At 41.6% G+C, this 21,030-nt stretch overlaps 1 protein-coding gene and 1 pseudogene across 2 annotated transcripts in view; one reads left to right on the top strand and one right to left on the bottom strand.

Moving 5' to 3' along the window:
* TIMD4 (T cell immunoglobulin and mucin domain containing 4) overlaps positions 1-18,244 on the top strand; it is a 37,874-nt gene extending 19,630 nt beyond the window's left edge. For both annotated transcript variants that reach the window (XM_055325641.1, XM_055325640.1), the window contains 4 exons: positions 14,064-14,110; positions 15,372-15,465; positions 16,680-16,719; positions 18,057-18,244. In XM_055325641.1, the coding sequence (XP_055181616.1) occupies positions 14,064-14,110; positions 15,372-15,465; positions 16,680-16,719; positions 18,057-18,141 (266 nt within the window). In that variant the 3' untranslated portion in view covers positions 18,142-18,244. The remainder of the gene's footprint in view (positions 1-14,063; positions 14,111-15,371; positions 15,466-16,679; positions 16,720-18,056) is intronic.
* LOC129510051 (U4 spliceosomal RNA) lies at positions 5,960-6,042 on the bottom strand (annotated as a pseudogene).
* Positions 18,245-21,030: the final 2,786 nt, after the last annotated feature.

The raw sequence follows: 21,030 nt of genomic DNA, 5'->3' as shown, positions 1-21,030 counted from the left end.
ATTTGACTTTTCACAAAATCCTAGGAGATAGATACCATTATTACCTCCATTTCAGAGTCTGTGAAGGTTGTCTAACTTATCTAATAACTGATGGCCTGGGTTTAATTGTATCTGTTCAACTGTGATGCCACTCTGACACTGTGCTGTGCTGTTTCCCTCCCCACCACGCCCCAGTCTCCTCTCTGGGACAACTTATAGAGTAAGTCAGAATTAGTCCTACTTCTCTATTCCTGTGAAAATGGTTTCAACTCATTTCAGAGGGCCCATATGCCTCTGTGGGATTTCCCCCCTACCCTGGGTAAATATCCCCAATTCCTTCCTCATTTCTTCATGTAATTTTGCATGGCAAGCCTTCAATTGATGAGAGCTGGTTTAAATCCTTCAAGAAGATCTGATCAAAAATTGTTATTCCCTAAAATTAGAGTGACAACTCTTTACCCTCACTCTGTGGCTCCCTTGACTGCAATTCAGAGATGTGGAGGGACTTGCCCAAGATCACATAGCTGAGCAGAGGGAAAGTTGGGACTAAAACCTAGACCTTAGAGATTTTAAACTTTTTCCTGGGTGGAGTTGTCTGTGGATGGGCTGGAGGGTGGTATGAATCCCCTGAAATTACATATATAATTGTGTATATATATGTGCACCCACATCTTTTGGAGGGAAAAGTCCAGAAGATTTCTTGAGATTCTCTAAGCATTCTGCAAAACTCTAAATGGTTTAGAACCATAATTCAAACACAAACAAACAACAACAATAAAAACTCTCACAGGTTTCTACCCCCAGCTAACAAGAATCCAAGGAATTGGATTCCAAGGAATACAAACTCTGATCCCTCAAAGTGATTAGATACTCAAATCATTCCGTCCAGCCCAAGGGTTAATTTCATTTCTTCCTTGGCAGCAGGAATGTATGAAATGGTCCTAAACTCTCTCCTGGGGAGGGACCCTGCAGCCCTAATCACAGGGTTTGGGATTAAGTCTTCCATTGATTATACCTCTGGTCCTTCTACAGCCTCCATAACATCTCAGATCCTTTCTTTCCAGTCTTTTCTCCTTATCGTCTCCCAAGTAGCATTGAGGGAGGGTTGAAAGAGCTCTACTGTGGGGTCTGAAGGCTCAGGCTTATATTTAAGTTCTGCCATTTTGCGTGTGTGTGTGTGTGTGTGTGTGTGCTGTTTTGGGGGTTTTTGTTTTTTTGTTTTTTTTTCCAGAACCTCGGGTGAGTTACTTGTTTTATTCTTTTCTAAATCTCAGTTTCCTCAAAATGTACAGTGAAGATAATAGTAGTATTTATTTCATAGGACTATTCAGTGAGGAAGTGCATGAGACAGATGTCTAGGCCTTAACTAGGGGCTAGTAAATGATAGTCATCATGCTAGATTCTTATTTGCTCTCGTCTTTACACCTCTGCTGCTATTCCTACTCACACATCACACATTCCTACTTTCATCTGTAGGCCAGTCCAGCAGCGTGACAAGAGGCTATGTCTACCAGCTCCCAGTTGACTTGCTGTTCCTTATAAGTATACAGACACTTTTTGGTTTTAGAATTTTTATTAACTGCTACTCACATCAGGGATACAGCCAATGAGTGACAAAATTGCAAACTTGGGAAAGTTACAAAAGCTCTTAAAATCTCACAGTAGTAATTCTCTACTTGCTATCGGAGTAAATCTGAGATTCTGAAAGTTCTTCACTAAATTCCTTTTAGATAGCTCTACAGATTTCTCAATTACTGCTTTTATTCCTACTTCTGTACACCTTTATCTTCTGCCTCTTGTTTTGTCCCCCTCACAGTGCTCAGTCTAGGGAGGCTCCACTCTATAATGTAGGCTTGGAAATCAAGTCATAGTAGAAAAAGAGCTGTGGTTGAGTGTGTCACAGGAGAGCTTCCAGATTCATGTTATTTCTTTTATAAGACAACTCCAAGTATGTATCTCCTGCTTCAGTGTTCTCTCCACTTTTAAGGCATCTGCTGCAGACATCATTTGAAGAAGCCCTACCCAGGCTGGCAAATCCTTACCTCCACTCTAAGGCTGCCTAGAAATGGAGCTCAGAGATGTGGAGTGACTTTCCCAAGAAGGAAAGCTGAGACTAACACACAGGTTTCAAGGGGTTTAAACTTGTGTTCATGAACTCCTAGGGAGGGGTCTTCTCTGAAGAAAACTGGGAAACCAAGAAGATGGGAAACTGAGACCCAGAACAGGATTGTGAGTTGAGAGCCCTTGCAGTGACTTGGGAAGCAAACTGAGAGCAGAGGCCAGGTCTCCTGATCCCATGTATAGTTGGCCTTTGTTCTAGGACTGGCAGCCACTGTCTCTCAACATGGCTTCCCTGAGGGAAGATTTCATATTTGCTCCTAAAGTATTAGGATTCACTTTTTCTCAGTTCCCAGATGGATCATTATACTCATCACCAGCATAAAGTCAAAGCTGTAGAACAATTGCAAATTTAAGTCACCTATATATGCACGGGGACTTTGCCGTCAATCCAGTAATATTAGCAAGAAATGTACATGCTTTGATAATAATATTTCCCTTTTCTTAAGATTTTTACAGTAACTTTTTCTTGGTCCCAGAGTAGGATGGTAAAAGAAAGGGGGGAGGGAACACTTTTAGAAAGATCTGCTCTATTACTGTATCTTTCTGTTTTACAAAGTCATCCCAAGCTTCATGGTCCAGAGCAAATTGACCTATCCATGGAGTCAAAGGAACAAAATGGTTGGAGATGGGATTTTCTGCCTTTATCTTGGCATTTGATTTGGATACATGGAAATAGGTAACATGATTTTTGGTAAGAGTCTTTCAAATCTGTCATTCATTAAACTTGGCTGATTGAGTTGCCTCTCTATACATGGCACAGGAATGAATAAGGTGTGACCTCCACTCTAAAAGGGGTCACAGTTTAGTGGGATGGACAGGCTGTACATAGCAAACAATCATCTGGTGGGTTTTATTTTGGGATAAGAGTAGGGATAGATATCCTCCTTGGATGAGAACATTTAATTGTGTAGGAAAGAGCATGAAATCTTTGGAGACTAATAGTATAGTTTAAGCTAATGGAGACAGGAGGCAGAGAATGGTCTAGGTTCTTAGAGGACTTGATTGATGGGCTGAAGAATTTAGATTTTATTCCAGGGTCATAGGGAGCAATTCGTGTTTTCTGGGTAGGGAATGACATTTCCAATTCAGTTTTAAGAGACCTGCTCTGGTAGGAGTGTGGAAGATGTATGAGAGAGAGCAAGCCTGGGGGCAGAGAGGCTACCTAGGAGGCTCTCACAATAATTCAGGCTGAGGATGAGCGTCTAGACTAGAATGATGGCAGCAGTAACTACAGAGAGGGGACAGAATCAGAGCCACTTTGGAGTTAAGATCTAGAGGACTTGGTAACCGGAGTAAGAATGAAGGATGACAAATTCTCTGTACTTTGGGAAATTAGATCATTGTGACAGGTTAACTAGTTGGGAACCCCAAGAGGAAGAATGAAATCTGGAAGAGCTGGAGTTCAAAGGGCCCCTGGGGAATGTCCAATAGGCAGTTGGAAATGTGAGGCTGGTTTAATTTATGGATGCCTGGATGGGAATGGGTGTTTTTGACGATTGGTACCTACCTCTGATCAAATAATAATTCCTGTGATTCACATTATAATTGCCGAACAGGGAATTGCTACTAAAACAATACTTTAATACATATTATCTCATAAGGGAGAGTTCAGGACTGTAGATACAATTGGAGGAATCACTGATAATAATCCACGCTCATCGAGGAGTCTGCCCCTCACTCTCCCCTCTGCCCCTCTTCTCCCACTCCCCTCTCAAAAAAATAAATAAATCTTAAAAAAGAAAGAACATAAGAAATTTGCCAGAGTTTGAACTCTGAGTCTCTTGGCTCTTGAAACTGAGCTCTTAAGCACTTTATTATATTGTTACATCAGCACAGAGGTAATTGAAACTCCTGTGGAATCACCTAAAGATATCATGTGGGACGAAGAGGGAGATGAAGAGGTGTGAGCCCATAAAGGAACAACTACATTGGGAGAGGAGGCAGAGAGGGAGACAATAAAAGTAGGAAAGGATCCAGGAGTTTAGGAGTGCAGAGAGGGCTGGGCTAACAAAAGTTATGGAGGGTGTAGTTAGGTGTTAGGAAATTCAGAACGCTGGTCAAGTAGGATGGGGCCCTTAGGTGTCTGTGAACTGTGACAGGAAGACTGGTGAACCGCGTTAGCTCTGTGGGTGGATGCACTGAAGTCCAAGATGAGCAATTGTTAAAAAATGAGTGGTAGGTTTCTTTTAAGAAGCTTGAGAATGGGTATTTAGAGAAGGAGATAGTGAATGGAGCAAGGTTGGTCCTGGTGTAGAAGAAGGGAACCCGTCAAAAATCAGGGAGATAGGGTTTGGTCTAGAGATGGAGGTAAGAGCAAAGGGAGTGAGGATAGTGAGGATAGATAAATGAAGGTGTGAAACAATCTGATCTCATGTTAACATCCCAGGGAGACAGGAGAACACTGAGGAACCAAGACCTTGAACTTCAAGGTCATCCAGTCTATGTATAGCAAGACCTGGCCATGGGCTGGAAACACAGGGTACTTAGTAAAAATACAGATTGCTCTAATCTACCCAAGACTTGTAGAATTAGAGTCTCTGGAAGTGCATCCAAGAAATTGTTGCTTAACAAACTTCCTCAGGAGATTCGTTTGAAGCCAGCCCATCCCTGACTCCAAGAAGGCATTTAGGATTTGCTGGTGTAGCGCACGCTCTTGTTCTACATAGAAGGAGACTGAGGCACAGAGCCTTAAAAAAAGTTCAGAGAGAAGTGGGAACGGGGCCCCAGGTAAGACCCTCTCCCGGCTCTCAAATCAGAGCTCAATCCCCCACACTGCACTAGTCTATTAAAAACAAAATTGAGGGATCTCTGGGTGGCGCAGCAGTTTAGCGCCTACCTTTGGCCCAGGGCGCGATCCTGGGGACCTGGGATCGAATCCCACGTCGGGCTCCCTGCATGGAGCCTGCTTCTCCCTCTGCCTATGTCTCTGCCTCTCTCTCTCTCTCTCTCTGTGACTATCATAAATAAATAAAAATTAAAAAAAAAATAAAAACAAAATTGAGCCATGTCAGAACTTGACACTTTTCTGGGTCCTCAGTTGATCAAGGACATAAAGCAGTTGTAGGGGGAATTATCATTTTCAGTACAAGTTCAGCAGAAGGAACAGAAGAAGGCAGGGGAATGAAGCAAAGCTCATTTTCACTCACAAATGCGGTTGTTAGGAGGAAAGAAATTGGATGCAGCTGATTTCAAAGTCAACATTTTTCGTGAGGCCTTAGCCGATTTGTTTTCTCTCTCACGGCCACGCTGTTCACGGGCTCGAATCAGTGGGTAGGCCGGCGGTCTGAGGATAAAGGCAGAGGACAGAAAATGGATTCTCATGATTCTTCTCACAATAGCACTCTATTCTACCAACCGTACAAATGATATTTTTTCATTAATAAAGTTGGGGATTGAATCTGTGTAATTCTAACATCTAACAGCTCACCTTCAGAAAGGTCAACCAAATAAGAACAAAGAGGGCTGCCAAGCTTCGAGAGAGTTCCGACCGTGGTAAAGCAAACAGTGAGAAAGAAGTAAGGTGCCAGCCACTGAAATGGAACATGGAGCCAGTCCTAAGATGCATCCTCGTTAATGGATAAGCAAGCGAGCTGGGTGACCGGGCTGCAGACCGAAATGTTCCTCTGACACTGAGCTAGGCACTGGAGAGATCTCTGGTCTCACAGAGGGTAGGATAAATGGCACGCCTCAGCAAGTTCTGTGAGAAGATGAAGCATCCTTTCTCCCACCGGGAACAAGTCATTGACTAAAGGTAGCACAACCCTTTGGAAAGAGCCCCCCTGCACTTGTAGTCTGTTGAACCCTGGGATCCTTAGCAGCACAGCAGGGGCGGGGGGCAGACATGGATCGTGGAATCAGATGTCATTGGGAAAAGTTTTCAGTCAACAATAATTATGCCTCAGACAAACCTCACTGGTTCTAATACTGCCACTGAGCAAAGCTTTACTGTTTACTAGTGATCATTACTAGCTATGCAGTCTTGGGCAAGATATGGGATCTCCGAGTTTCATTTTCCTCCTTTTTCAATAATTCTGCCCAAGTTTACTTTACCTCAGTAGGTTTATTTTGAAGTTCAAAAGTGATCATGAATGTGGAAGTGTTTTATGCACTTTCAGCTGCTTACATTGTGCTTATAGTCATCATCATCAATAATCATAGTTAAGAGTCTCCTTTCTAGAAATCGCACCCATCAGAGCAGCCAAAGGTTAGGGTTCCATTCCAAATGGATCTCTTCGTATTGTGCCATGAAATAGCGAGATCATTCACTCTCCACCACTGATTTTTCCATAGCAAGTGTATGTGAGCCCTTGCCACATTTTGCAAAGGCTGTAGAGCTCAGAGGAGAAGAGCTTGGGCTCTGCAGGTAGGTAATCCTGGCTCTGAGATTTGCTCTCTCCTCTCCTAGCTATGTGACTCGAGCAAGGCGTCTGACCATCTCTAGACCACAGGATTCTCACTGTGCAATGAGAACAATAACAGAATCTACTGCAGAGCATTTTCTGAGATCAAACATGAAAGTACTTGGCATTGTGCCTGGCATGTAGTACAGCTAAGTGCTTGGTATATATACGTAATAATATATTTATTATTATTGTTCTTGTTGTCTTTGATATTTCTGAGGTTTCTTGGTAAAATGAGGACTTTGCCACCTCTCTGAATCAATATTGATCAGCTGGGTGTAGGAAGAGCAGTGCCCTTCAGAGAAGAGTCCAGGTGGGGAAGGATTCTGGCTCTTATTTCTCCCTCACTGAGACCCTCAGATATTGATTGGCACATGAGAGCAGCAGCTTGAGGTGATAACCCTCTCAAAATGATGATGACATTTTTGTTGATGGGGCATCCTTGGAGGCAGTGAAAACTTGGGGCAAAGTTTGGAATTCAGTGAGTCTTAAATAATGGTGTTCTGTAGTCCCTGGTTTCCTTCTGCTATCTCATCTGCATGGAATGTAAAGTCATTTTATCATTCCTTCTGCTTTAGGAATGCAACCACAGTGGGTGCCAACACAATTTGTTCTCTGTTCCCTTCCAAATTAAAAAAAAAAAAATGGTCCTCACCCAATTTTGCCCCTGGTGCTAAGGAACACCTGACTCATGTATGTAATGGTTGATGTATTTAAATATATAGTACTCTTTTTGATCATTGCACATATTACAAACATTCAGTGGTCTCCAAAATTTAAAGGAAGTCTGTGAACTCAACGTGCATTTCTATTTTCAAAAGTCTTTTTGAAATTCCAGATCTGCATGAGTGCTTCCTGGCAAGTTCAGAAAACATGGGTTCTAGTTATTTTGCTTGTTACTTATTGCTGTGAAACCTTGAGTAAGTGAAACTGTCTCTAGATTTTTAGTTTTTCTCTTTCCTTTGGATTTTTTAAGACCATACCACCAGTTGTCCAAAAGGGGGCAGCATAAGCCAGATGCTGCCATGAAAGAACTGCTGTCACTTTTAAAAATTCTATGATTGTGTTAAGATTGTATCATTGAGTTGACTTACATCAGAACTAAATTTGTTTTAAAAGTAGAGACAGATGAATCCTTGTGTCTCTGAATTTAATGATGAGTCAAAATATGTAGTATCAGTTTTAAAATATACCAACTGAGAAGATAAAGTGCTTTTATTTCTAGTTGATTCCTGGCATGAAGCCCACTGGCTAGAGTGTTTATATTTTCAAATAGGATTTTAATATATTCTTTTTCTTTTCTCTCAGAGTGGTTATAGTCATGATTTTTTGAGTCATTCAGAGTTGGGTTCAAATTTCCTTTTATTATCTTTGTTATCCTGGGTGAGTGATTTAAACATTTTGAGCTTCAGTTCAATCTGTAGAATGGATTGTATAAACATTAAATCAGATCATTTATATGAAGTGCTTATCACTGTGCCAAATAATTTTGAAGTATATTTATGCCCAGTGGGATGGGAACAGGGGTGATATTCAAAATGGATTTTAAAAGATTTTCTTACCTAAAAATTCAGTGCCATTCCAGATCGGCACATAGCACATAGTTTTATTTCAGGGAGTAGGTTTGAGTCCTACTACCTTAGGCATAGCCACCTTGAAGGGGATGTCTCATCATCCTAGGACCTGAAGTTCTAAAGGTTTTAAGATTAAAATTATGCTCTGATAACTACACCAGAAGTCAGTAAACTTTTCCTGTAAAGGGCCAGATGTACCTATTTTAGGCCTTACCAGCCATGTTATTGGTCTCAACTACTCAGCTTGGCTCTTGTAGTGCAAATGCAGCCAGAGGTAACACATGAACAAATGGGTACCACCAGGTTCCAATAAAAGTTTATTGATGGATATGGAAATATGAATTGCCCATAGTTTACATGTGCTATGAGTTATTCTTTTTTTTGGTTTTTCTTCAACCATTAAAAAACATAAAAATTATTATTAGCTCTTAGGATGTACAAAAACAGGCAGCAGAGTGGATTTGACCCTCAGGCTGTAGTTTGCCAACCTTTAATCTATATCATTCAGATATAGGACACATTCTTTAGAAAGAGCAGATGTGAGTCTATTTCAACAGGGCTCTTCCAGCATAGGCACTGAATATTGCTTCCTGCTCTACTAGATTGTAAGTCCTTTAGAGGTAAAGGTAGTGTTATTATGTTATCATTTTAATATTTAAACTTTATTCTTTATGTTATAAAATAAATATGTCTTATAAAGGAAAATAGTTAAACAATATAAAGTGAAATTTCCTTGCATTCCAAATATTGTCTCTAACCCTTCACCCCAAATGATCAAGAGGAAGAAATAATTACTGCAACAGTTTGGTCTATATCCTTTCAGATCTTTTTCTTTTTAAAAAATATTTATTTATTTTTAGAGGAAGAGTGAGCGAGTGAGCAAGCGAGCAAGCAGGGGAGAGGCAGAAAAAGAGGGAGAGAGAGAATCCCAAGCATTCTCCATGCACAGTGTGGAGCCCAATGTGGTGCTCGACACCAGGACCCTGAGAGCTTAACCTGACCTGAAATCAAGAGTCCAATGCTTAACCAACGGAGCCACTCAAGCACCCCAGATTATTTTCTTTTTTTAATGATATAGTAACATCTATCATTATTTTTTTACAAACATTTAAAAAATTTTACAATCTTTTTAAACCTGCCTTAACATTTATTCAACAATTTTTTTCAACAAATCTTTATTGCAAAGCCAGTGTGTAACATGCATGCATACATTAGATTGAACCATATGAAATGCTGACACTTAAACCACTTTTTAAAAAATTTTTATTTTGAGGCAATTTTAGATTCAACACAAATGTGCAAAAACAGTGTAGAGAAATGTATATATTCCTCCAGCTTCCCTCAAACATTTCACATGATTATAGCACATGGTCAAAGTAGGAAATTGACATTGGCATAATACAATTAACAAGTCTACAAACTCTACTTGATTTTACTGGTTTTTGCATGCACTCATTATTTAAAAACAAGCAAACAAAAAGCCCATTTTTGATCTACAAAGAAGTGTATATATGTCCTGAACTTTGCTGTATGCCAGTACTCATATCTAGGGGTGTGTCTTTCACTAATAGCATCACTCAGCTCTTCTTTAGCTATGACTTCACGGGTTTCTAACAGCGATCTTCAAAGTTTCACCTAGAAGGTCACTGTGGCATTGCTTCAGAGAAATGATATACTCTCTGAGAGTTTGCTCCTGACTCAGGCGTCTTGTGGAGTTTCTGGTGATTAATATGTCATATATATTTTACAATTAAAATTTTCTCATTTGAGAAAATTTAGAAAGTATACAAAGTACTAATAAAATTTTAATTGCCTATAGTATTTCCACTCAAAGTCAGATGTATTTAGTCTTGCAGTATTTTTTAGTTTTCTTTGTGGAGCAAGAGGTATGCATGTGTTTGCGTGCTCTTAAGTATTTACATACTCATTTTCCTATACTTTGCATCCTTTTTTAAAAAAAATATGGTGAAATGATCATTTTCTCGGGTCATTCAAAGTCTTTGTAAATAGGCATCGAGAAATATAAAGGTTAAAAAGGCATTGGTGCAGTTTCAGCATTTTCAGATGAATAAACTGTGGCTCAGAGAGAGGAAATGTCATGCCCAAGGTCACGCATCCAGGAAATGTGGAATAGATTGTTACTCAATGACAGTGAAGTATGGAGGAGGCCTAGATGCACTGTTGCAGCACTCCAAGATCTGGGGTTAAATTTTGCAGGAATTCCATTTCACCAGAGTACTCAAGAACTCAAGAGTCTAAAATTAAGCCAGCAAGCCAATTCACTAATTTACAGTGATAACTCTGCCAAGAGGGTCCATATTTAGTTTTTTTTTTATTTTTATTTATTTATGATAGTCACAGAGAGAGAGAGAGAGAGAGAGAGAGAGAGAGAGAGAGGCAGAGACATAGGCAGAGGGAGAAGCAGGCTCCATGCAGGGAGCCCGACGTGGGATTCGATCCAGGGTCTCCAGGATCGCGCCCTGGGCCAAAGGCAGGCGCTAAACCGCTGCGCCACCCAGGGATCCCCATATTTAGGTATTTTTTTAATGTAAATATATTCTCACTCTGTAGGCAAATCTAGTGTTAATCAGAAGTATCGGTGAGTCCATAGACCTGGGAAAAGTGTAATTAAGTTGAAGATTCTTTTATTACTATTACATATTAATTAATTTCTCTGAGATACATAACATATATATATATATATGGTGAAGGTACAAAGTGTACAAAAAAATTTTTAAATGAAAGGCAAATCTTCCTTTCATCCCTTGCTCATCACCAGGGCTTCTGTTCTCATGGAAGATCTTAATGACCACTGTGTCTCTGTATTAATTTTCCAGGGATGCTGTAAAAGTTTACCGGAAATGTAGTGGTATGAAACAACAAATTTATTATCTTATAGTTTTGGAAGTCAAAAGTCCTGAAATTGAAGTGTCACCTGGCCATACTCTCTCTAAAGTCTCTAAGAGAAGATCTTTCCTTGCCTCTTCCAGCTTCTGATACCCCCAGGATTCCCTGGCTTGAGGCCACCTCCCTTCAATCTCTGCCCATCTTTACAGGTCTTCATGTATGTCTCTCTGTGTCTTCTCTCTCTTTATAAGGACATCCGCCATTGGATTTAGGGCCTATCTTAAATCTAGGATGGTTTCATCTTAATATCCTTAAATTAATTACATCTGCAAAGATGCCCTATTTCTAAAAGGTGACAGTCTGAGGTTCTGAATGAACATACCCTTGAAGAGGACACATTCAACCAATCACAGTTCCCCACTCACAGAATTGCTTTTCTTACAAGTTTGGGGCAGGGGGGGCACCTCCTTTCCCTCCTTTCCCTGAATGTGCTTGTTTCAGAGTTCAGGGTCTTGAGAGTGTAAGGGCCAAGACAGCACAGAAGACACAGAAATAAGTAGTCTTCACTTGTCTACCTCCTCCCCTAGCTGTTAGCATTGCTATGTTTCACAAGGAAAAAAAAATCACCATACACCTGTGTTTCTTGTCCCTATTCAGTGTTTAACAGTGTCTAACACTGTGGCTTCAAAGTGCTTCCCATTGGGGCTTTTGGCATTTTCAGAAGAAAGAAGAAGAAAGAAGAAAGAAAAAAGAAGAAAGAAGAAGAAGAAGGAGAAAGAGAAGGAGAAAGAGAGAAGGAAGAGGAAAATGAGGGGGAGGAGCAAGAGAAGGAGGAGGAAGAAGAGGAAAAGGAGGATGGAAAGGAGGAAAAGATGGAGGAAAAAGAAGAGCAGAAGGAAGAGGAAGAGACAGAGGGAAAGGAGGAGGAGGAGGAGGAAAAAGAGGAAGAGAAGGAAGAGGAGGAGGAGGAAAAGCAGGAGGAGGAGGAGGAGGAAGTAGTGCTTAGTATCACTCAGCAGTGTTTATGTTTGCAAAATGTCTCTCCCATTAGACAATTCCAGTTTAAAATACAGATTAGCTCTGACAAAACTGACCTAGGCTGACTTTGCTCTTTGATGGTTTCAATTTCGGTTTTATCTATCACAAATGATTGTAATACTATAGGATTTTGACAGATCAAGGGTAGGAGTTTTGAATTCTTACCTGCAATTTCCAGCTCTAGGGAATAACAGCAGAGAGAAAAACAACAGTAACTGCGTTGTTGGATATGAAAACATACTGAATTTTCCCCTCAGAGTCTTATGCTCGCAGGCATTCAACAAGTTACTTTCCCTGTTGAACAAATAAGCTCTCTTGTACCAAATTATGAGCCTCTGAAAACCTATGGCATTTTTTTTTTCTTATGCCTCAAGTGCAAGGAAGCTTGGGAGAAGAAACATTGATCAATTTCAGTAATTATTTGCCTTGATTTGTATTATACTCAGGCCTTGTCTATGCTTGGCTTTACGTTCTGGGTCTATCAGCAGGTTTTATTGCATATATGATTTTATGTCCTTTCCAGGCGTTTTCTCCTGCCCTGGGCTCCATGACACTGTTCTCACTTTCTGCTCTCTGCTATTTGTTTCTTCTGCTTCCTTCTCCTTTGCCTTCTCTGCCCACCTTTTAAGTGCTGGGGTTTTTTAGGATTCCTGTTCTTCTCTTTCTGGACATGTGGCCCTTGTATTTCTTATACTCTCAGAGGATCTTAAGTGCTTCATGGAGACTGATGGCTCCCACATCAGTATCTGCCACTCCAACTTTTCTCTAAGTTTGGTTTAGACTTGAATCCATCAGTTGCTCATGAGGTGAGTGGGGTTTTCGTGTCTCTCTTGGGCGCCTTACCCAAGGACTACAAATTTGAGCTTGGCACATTTCTCCTCCAGACCGATCCTTCTGCTCTGCTTCTGCGTGACCAGCCTTGGCCAACAGTTGGGCCGTGGCCCAGAGTCTCAAGAAGGAATCTACAAGTCATCTAAGATTTGTTTCTTTTTCACTACCACGTTCAATGTCCATATCCTCTTGATTTCCCTGCTAAGTATTTCTGGAATCTGCCTCTCCCTTCATTTCTGTTAGCTCTGATTTTCAGACCTGGGATCAAATGATAATTGATCATCTCATCTTGGCTATTTCCTTATCCTTTTCACAGGACTATAGCATATTTAAAATGTTTGTGGTTTCCCACTGTGGACAGAATTAAATGGAGACTTATCAGCATGAAACAAAGGCCTTCCCTGATTGGTTCCTACTCATCTCTGTGGTCATCCCCTGCCACTCCCCACCCCTCATTTTCTGCCTTCATGGCTGCCTGTCATTCCACATGGAACCACTACCCTTGGCCTTTGAGGCCAAAATGACCTTCTGATCTTCCTTCTCTAATGCCCTGTGAATTTCAGGACGGTGGGGTCATGCTGTATTCATCTTAATATTCTTGTGCTTGGAACAGTGCTTAGCCCAGTATGTCTCTCATGTTGAATTCAACTATCAATTATAAATAAATGAGTCCTTGTCTCATCCTAAACTCCATATTCTTAGGGACACTCACCCTTGATCCTCCAGAACAGGTCAGCCATCCTCATGATATGTCCCTATATCTTGTGATATTTATTCCGAGAGTCTTGAAGAATTATAACATTATTTTTTCAATTATTCACCTTATTTGTTTAAATTTGCCTTCCTGCACTAAGTTGTAAATTTTGTCAACAAGGTAGATGGTACAGTTAGCAGAGTACCTGGCCTATAATAAATGCTCATTTTGTTAACTGATAGACTGACATGTTTTCTTGCTGGATACAAATCTTGAACGCATTGCTGGCACCTCCAGAAAATTTAGATCAAATTGCCTGCTGGCCTAATGCCCCATTCTACCCATCTAGAAAATGGAGGTGTTCCTGTGGGATAATGTTGGATAGCAGATGAGCTTCAGATAAAACCATCTCAAAACAAATGTGTTGTAAATAAATTATACAAATAAGGAAAGATGGGATTAAAAGATTAAACACATCAACTAAAAATTTCAGATGAGCTTTGAAATGCCTATTTCAGGATGTGGTATTTTATTCTCCCACAGAAAATGTAAACATTTCTTCCCCTTTTTCCTTCCCAGAGATGGAGACAGAAATGCCTGTGCAAAACAAGGTTGAATCAGAACAGGTAAAATGTTGGTGAAGTATTGGAAGCATGAGTTAGATTTTAAAAGTCCACAATAGAGGTTTGCAGAAATGAACTGGGGAGGCAGATATATCTGAGCGGCAACTGTGGAGAAATAACTAAGCAATTTGTAGACTCGTGCTTTGTGCTCTTGGCAGAAATAATGTTTATATCGTTACCTCTATATGTGCAGATGCTTTGCAAAACAAAAAGAAAAAAAAAGTACAAAAGCGTGGAAAAATCATTATGTGTGCCTTCTGCATGTCTCAGGATTAGTGACGTCCTGCAGGATCAACACTTGGCACCGGCACCCTTCTTATTGTGGAGTGTACCCTTCATTAACTTTTATTATCACAAATTGATTCAAGTTGCTTTAAATAAAAACTGCAGGCAACATCGACACCTATAAGGGAAAAGCGAAGGTCCCCCATCCCTTCTTTCTTTCTTCTCTTCTCCCTCCTCAGAGGCAGGTGTGCCCTCCTTGTTGCTGTGTTGGAGACAGGGCCAGGAAGATGAGGAAGTGGAGCCTGGCCTGGGTAGCGGTGGTGGCATAGTCCCCACCAGAACTAGGTGCTGCCTGCAGAGCAGCACTCCTCCAATGATTTGGCATCAGGACCCCTTGATACTCACAAAAATCAAAACAGAAGTTAAAAACAATGTTTATTAATTCATTTAAAAGCAAGAATAACAAGCAAACCCATTTCATGTTGACATAAATAACATTTAATGAAAAACACCTGTATTTTCCTGGATGAAAAATATTAGTGAGAAAAATGGCATGAGTGGCATTGCTTTATAATGTCTGGCTACCTGGGAGACAGAAAGACATCAGCACATCATTTGTCATACAACCTCGGGGAAACCCCACTGTCCATCTCATGAGAGAATGATGGTGAAACTGGCAAATAATGTCTCGTGAAAATAATTTTGATCTCATGGGTCCCCTGGCTACACTTTGAGAACCAGTGCTACAGAACATTTGAAACTGAGTTCCATTTTCAGGCCCTGAAACCCACAGCCCAAATGCCTGGTATTGAAGACAGGAAAATGTGGGGGTCTGGGTAAATGTTCCAAGTTTTCAGAGATTTTTTAAGAATTCTGATTTGTAAGGCTGCTTTGCCTTGATCTTGAGCCAGATTGGGCAAAATGGGGTGAGAAGGAGGGAAGCTGCTGGCGAGTGGAAGGTATGATTAGGACGGGAAAGTTGTGTGGGGGTGATGTTCAGAAACGACTGGCCCAATTGCTTTTCCCTGTGTCTCATCAGGTAAAAATGGTCATCAACTCTGACCTGCTAATGATCATCGCTCCCTCCCTGGGATTTGTGCTGTTGGCGTTGCTTGTGGCATTTTTCCTTCGAGGTAAGCAGGGCGGCCAGGTGGGATGGTGGCCGTCAGAGCTGTGGAGGCTCCAGGAGGATCTGGGAATGGACTGATTCTGCTTCCTGCCCCTGTCTCCATGCCCCAGAGTCCCATTTCCATCCATCTATCATCTTCCTGATGAAGTTTATATTTTGGAAAAGAAAAACAAGAACACCATCATTTACTGGACACTATCTGTGACAGTCCTGCTGCTCTATTCTTGTGTGTCTAACTCATTTCATCCTCATTACTGCCTTAAGTGAAAAGTGCTGATTATTACCATTGTCTCGGAGTGGAGAAAACCCTGGCCCAGCCTCCTCCCCTGGCTAGGACTGCCCTAGGAAGAAAGCCATGAATGATCTTGGGCTTCTTATCCCCTTAAAGCAAGCTTTCCTTCCTGGGCCTCCCCAGATGGACCTCAGGGAAAGTGAATCCCTTGAAATTCTGTGCAAAAGTTCTTGCATATTCATATCTGCATTTCTCTGGGGCAGGGTCCATAGTTATTATTAGATTCCCCAGCTGGTCTGTGACCTTGCGCCTCCCTACCACCACCCCTCATCTTTAAAAAAAAAAAAAAATTAAAACACTGCAAAAAGGAGTCATGGAACAGAGTTTACAGTTGTCATGCAAAGTATAGGCATGTGACATCTGGTCCTACTGTAAAATGGGGGAAAATTGTTCTGTAGTTATTAACAGAAACTGTTTTGAGGTGGTAAATGAGGAAGTAAGACTGCAAACCATCCTGTTTGAGCAGCAGTAGTGAAACTTGCACATTTCAATACCTGTCCCTAGTGAACTCTGATGAAGGAAATTTGGAATTCAGCAGGAGCCTATCATTAGCCTTCATACAAAGTCCTCATAAGGGCAGAAGCCACTGGTCCTCATACAGTTTTGGAGTTTCTGAGTATGTCTCATAAGGAAGTGTTTTACAACTCAAGTGAGTGCTTCAGTTCTGGGTGGGCAAGTGACAAGAATGAAGCAGCTTAACACTATTGTCCACAACGTGGAAACAGCTGTGTAATGATGGGTACTGCCTTGGGGCCCAAAGAAGCAATCACTTGATCTGGGAAAAGGAAGCTTTCCCTGCCAAAACCAGTCCCTAAATTCTCACCTTTGGTCCAACTCTGCTTTTGGTAAAACAACTTTAGGTTTTCCCCATGTTTCACATGTTCTAGCACAGCTACTCTGCTTATACCATGGCCTTGTCTTTTCAGGGAAAGTCATGAAATCCAGTTGGTTCCCGAAACACACACGGTAATTCATCTTGCATGACTGATTGTTGTAATGATTGTACAAGCTGTTACAAATGATTAGATACTACTCAGTAGTTTAATGATTTGTGCTCGTGTTCTGATTAAATGCAGGGTTGGAGAAGTGTGGCATTAGAGGTGAAAAAGACGTAGGATTTAGCTCACAGTAAGCTCTGTATTTGTTAACAATGTGTTGTTTGTCCAAAATATAAATACAAAGGTAGGTTGCATTAATAGAAGCATGGCATGCAAAAGAAAGAAGGTGATATGTCTCTGTCGTCTTGCTCAGAATTCTTTGTTCAACTCTGGGCAATTCATTTTAAAAGAATATTGCTGGGCAGCCCGGGTGGCTCAGCAGTTTAGCGCTGCCTTCAGCCCCAGGGTGTGATCCTGAGGACCTGGGATCGAGTCCCATGTCAGGCTCCCTGCATGGAGCCTGCTTCTCCCTCTGCTTGTGTCTCTGCCTCTCTCTCTCTCTCTCTCTCTCTGTGTGTGTCTCATGAATAAATAAATAAAACCTTTTTTTTTTTTTTAAAAAAAGGACATTGTTAAAAAGAAGTTCACAGAGAAGAGAGTTGGCAGTATGGGGAATGAAAAACATGTAGAATATCATTCCTGGGATTTGGTTTCTCTGCCCAATATTAGACCATCGGAGCAGGGGTTTTTTGTTTTGTTTTGTTTCAAATTGTTTGAAGAGTCTCTGCAAAGAGATTTTGGTTATCTGTCCTGTTCTATAGCTTTTTGGGAAAGAAATGAAAAGATTTGGTAAACTGTGAGGAAGACCGTGCCTTCACTTAATTGTATCGATACCAAAATATCTATTAACAAATAAACATTAACAAGTAGGGAAACTGAGACTCAGCAAGGTAACTTTCCAAGGTCATAAACACGTTTCAATCTTGATTTTGTAATCTGCTAATATAGAAACATTTAATTCCCTTATTAGGCTAGATTGGCAAAAGCCCTTTATCTTCTTTTTTTAAAATTTTTTTTATTTATTTATGATAGTCACACATAGAGAGAGAGAGAGAGAGGCAGAGACATAGGCAGAGGGAGAAGCAGGCTCCATGCACCGGGAGCCCGACGTGGGATTTGATCCAGGGTCTCCAGGATCGCGCCCTGGGCCAAAGGCAGGCGCTAATTCGCTGCGCCACCCAGGGATCCCAGCCCTTTATCTTCTGCAGCGTCAGTTTTCTATCTGTGAATGGAAAGGCTTGGACCCGATGGAGTCTGAGCCCTTTTCACTCTAATAGCCGTTGTTAGTTGCCTTGTGATTTAGCCATATCTGGTTCTTTCTGGTCCTGGTGCTTCCCATTCTCAGCCTCTATTTTCTTGTTACAGGCTGGACAATGTTGAAGGATATAAAAACAACTTCGATGACATGCAGCATGGAAGAGAAGACGAAGATGGTCTTTTCACACTCTAATGTGCCACTTTTTCTCAGGATTGAGGATGGGGGCATGATGCGGGAATTGTCAAAATAAGTCTTAGAATGTATTGTTTTGTTTTAAAAGCCCCATCTATTATTCCATTGGTGTCATTGATCCAGTCTTGTTTTAATTTCACAAGTGAAAGGTACTTTAGAGACCTTTAGCACCTTCGCTGCCAGGCGCTTTAATCTCCTGGGTAGCATCCTGGTCAGTGATCTTCCAGAATGTGCTTGAATAATCTTGGTGATGGTGAACTCACTAGCACATCTAAAGGAGATCATTCAATCTCAGGGCAGTTCTGAGACTTCGAAATATTTAAAATGAAGTCTGTCTCCATATAGCATCTGCTTATACATCCTAGTTGAATTCATTGTGTTTACACAGAACATGTGTAATCTCTCTTCTCTCTGGCAGCGCTCCAGATACTGCAAGGAGAGCCTTGTCTGTACAAATTGCCTTGCTTCTGAGATGTGTTTTCTGGTCCCTTTTCTACCTAGTTGACTTTGCCTCGTGTGTATTTGGGTCTCTCTGTTTATGCCCAACTTTCAGAGGTTAGTGCCCCACTCCAGGTAAGGTAGGAGCAGCCCTGGGTCTGAACCTCATCAATAATGCAGGAAGCGATGTAGAGAAGTATCCTGATTTTGGCTCACATTTCCTTTTTTGAGAAAAGAATCTCCCTTAACTAGGGCTCTGTGGGGGCAGGTGTATTGGCACAGAATCAGGAGTTTCCTGCGGCAGGAGGCAAAGGTCCAGGTGGAGGTGGTTGTCAGAGATTGCATTTAAGGAGGCATTTGCCTGGACGCCCATCGCAGCTTCTAAGGTGCACACCTCGTCTGCAGTCCTTCCCTTCTCCGATCTGTTCTCCATGCTGTGGCAGAGATCCTTTTCTAAATGCAGATCAGAAGGTCCTGTCTACCCATGGTGTTGGTGTTGAAGAAGTGCTTAGGCTCTGCCTGAGGCCGGGTGGCTGTCACAGATGAGTGAGGCATGGGGAAGTGCAGGGGCTATTCAAAATGGAATGTTTGTGTCCACTTGAAGGCCTTAACATTCCAGCTTTGTTAGAATAATGCCCTGGGCAAGCAACACAGGACCATGGGCTGGAACAAGGTAATCGGTCTAAGACTCCGAAGTCCAGGAGGCATGATATGGGTTTTACCAAATGATGAGTTAATAAATATATAATTCTTAGGATGAGACTCCCTGGTCAGAGAAGATTGTTGGTCTAGTTATTCCTCTTTTTCCCTCTCTGTGCAATCAGGATGAATTGGTAGCCACCTGCAAATAACTTCCTAATATCTAGGGCCCAGGAGAGGGGATCACTTTCCTTAGAGAGCTTAAAAACCTAAATGAGACGAAACATGCATGGGAAATGCAACAGAATAGAATCAGTGTTGACTTTCCATTTGCACAAGCAAGGACTTTGATGGAGATGTGGTTCTTACAGCTGATGTTTACATGGTGGTTCCACAATCAAACTTTGAGGGTTTAGAACAACCTAATTCTTCAACCTTGACCCTGACCTTTCTAGGCTCAATCAGAGCTAATATCCAATCCTGAGAAAGCATTTGATATGGTCTAGGTACTCTACTAAGTGTTTCAAGCAAGTATATTACTGTTGCTTTTGGAGTTGAGCAAACAGAAGCAGAGGCCAAGGAACATGCCCAAGGTCACATGGACCAACCCCCTGTGACAGAGCAGGGCCTTGAACCAGGCTGGAAGGACTCCACACACTTAACCACTACCCTATACCTCAGAGCAAGGGCCTTAATTTAACATTTCATGCATACAGAACTGCACTATTGGCCTGCGTTGGTCCCAGATGGATTTTAGTTTGTTCAAATCCAGGTCGACCTGAGTGCTTTGATGGTTCTCCAATCCCAACCCCTTTATAGCTCAATCTTCCCTTGTCCCCATATTATTTACTCAGAATCTTATTTGCATTTGCAGAGGAAGCTGCAAGTGGAGAACCTGGCAGGAACCTTAATGAAGCCAGGTGGGACACATTTAAATGAGAATGTGTTGAACTAACTCATGAAGAGCTAGAGCCAGCTGTCAGCAGGCTTAATGAAAGGTTAACAGGAAGCCGGCAATGGGTGGCTGGGGAGACTCTTTGTCTCTCTAAAGAAAACAAAAAGTTGAGAAGTGAGCTCCCTGGGTGAAGGCAAGATCAGGAGGAGGAAGCCACTTATAATCAAAAGGCTGGGTCTCAAAATAGAATCATTTGGATTTGTAAACATGTTATAGTCATTACAAAAAAAAAAAAAGAGACATTGAGTTCTCAGCTCTCTGAACATCAAAAGACAGTGAAGAGAAGTGTGTTGAAGTAAGATGAATGCTGATGTTGTTATCAGGGTCTTGGGCGTGATGGAGATAGCTCATGAAATGGAAGATGGGTTTACTCTCCATCTGAGCTGGGAGAGTGCTGTTCTTTGTATATTTTATCCGCGCTGCATATGGAGTGGGGGTGGGGAGGGTGTGTGCAGGAAGGATCCTGATACAACAAGCAGTTCAACTCCCATGTTTTATCTGATGAAACTGAGGCCCAGACAGGGGGACTGAGTGATCCCAGGCTACACAGTAAACCAGTGCCAGAGCACAGGCCTAAACCATGTCTCCTGGACTTCTCTGTGGCCATGTCATAAACCTGTTCCTGGATTTTTCTAGGTCCACCTGGATCTGCTTGATTATTTACCATTTGGAGGTCACATTAAGTTCCTGATGTGAGCAACTCAGTATTTCTTTCCCTTGAACCATCTTACCCTGCACACCCTTGACCTTGTGCTGGACGGATGTTCCCAGAAAGAGGAATGAGAATGTAGAAGTGCAAAGCTAGGTTGTTCTGTTGCTTTTTGAAGAACACCACCATTACTAGGGTGACCAATTCA

Source organism: Nyctereutes procyonoides, unplaced genomic scaffold (genome assembly GCF_905146905.1).
Source record: "Nyctereutes procyonoides isolate TBG_1078 unplaced genomic scaffold, NYPRO_anot_genome, whole genome shotgun sequence".
Lineage (NCBI taxonomy): Eukaryota > Metazoa > Chordata > Mammalia > Carnivora > Canidae > Nyctereutes > Nyctereutes procyonoides.
This window is presented reverse-complemented; position numbering and strand designations above follow the sequence as displayed.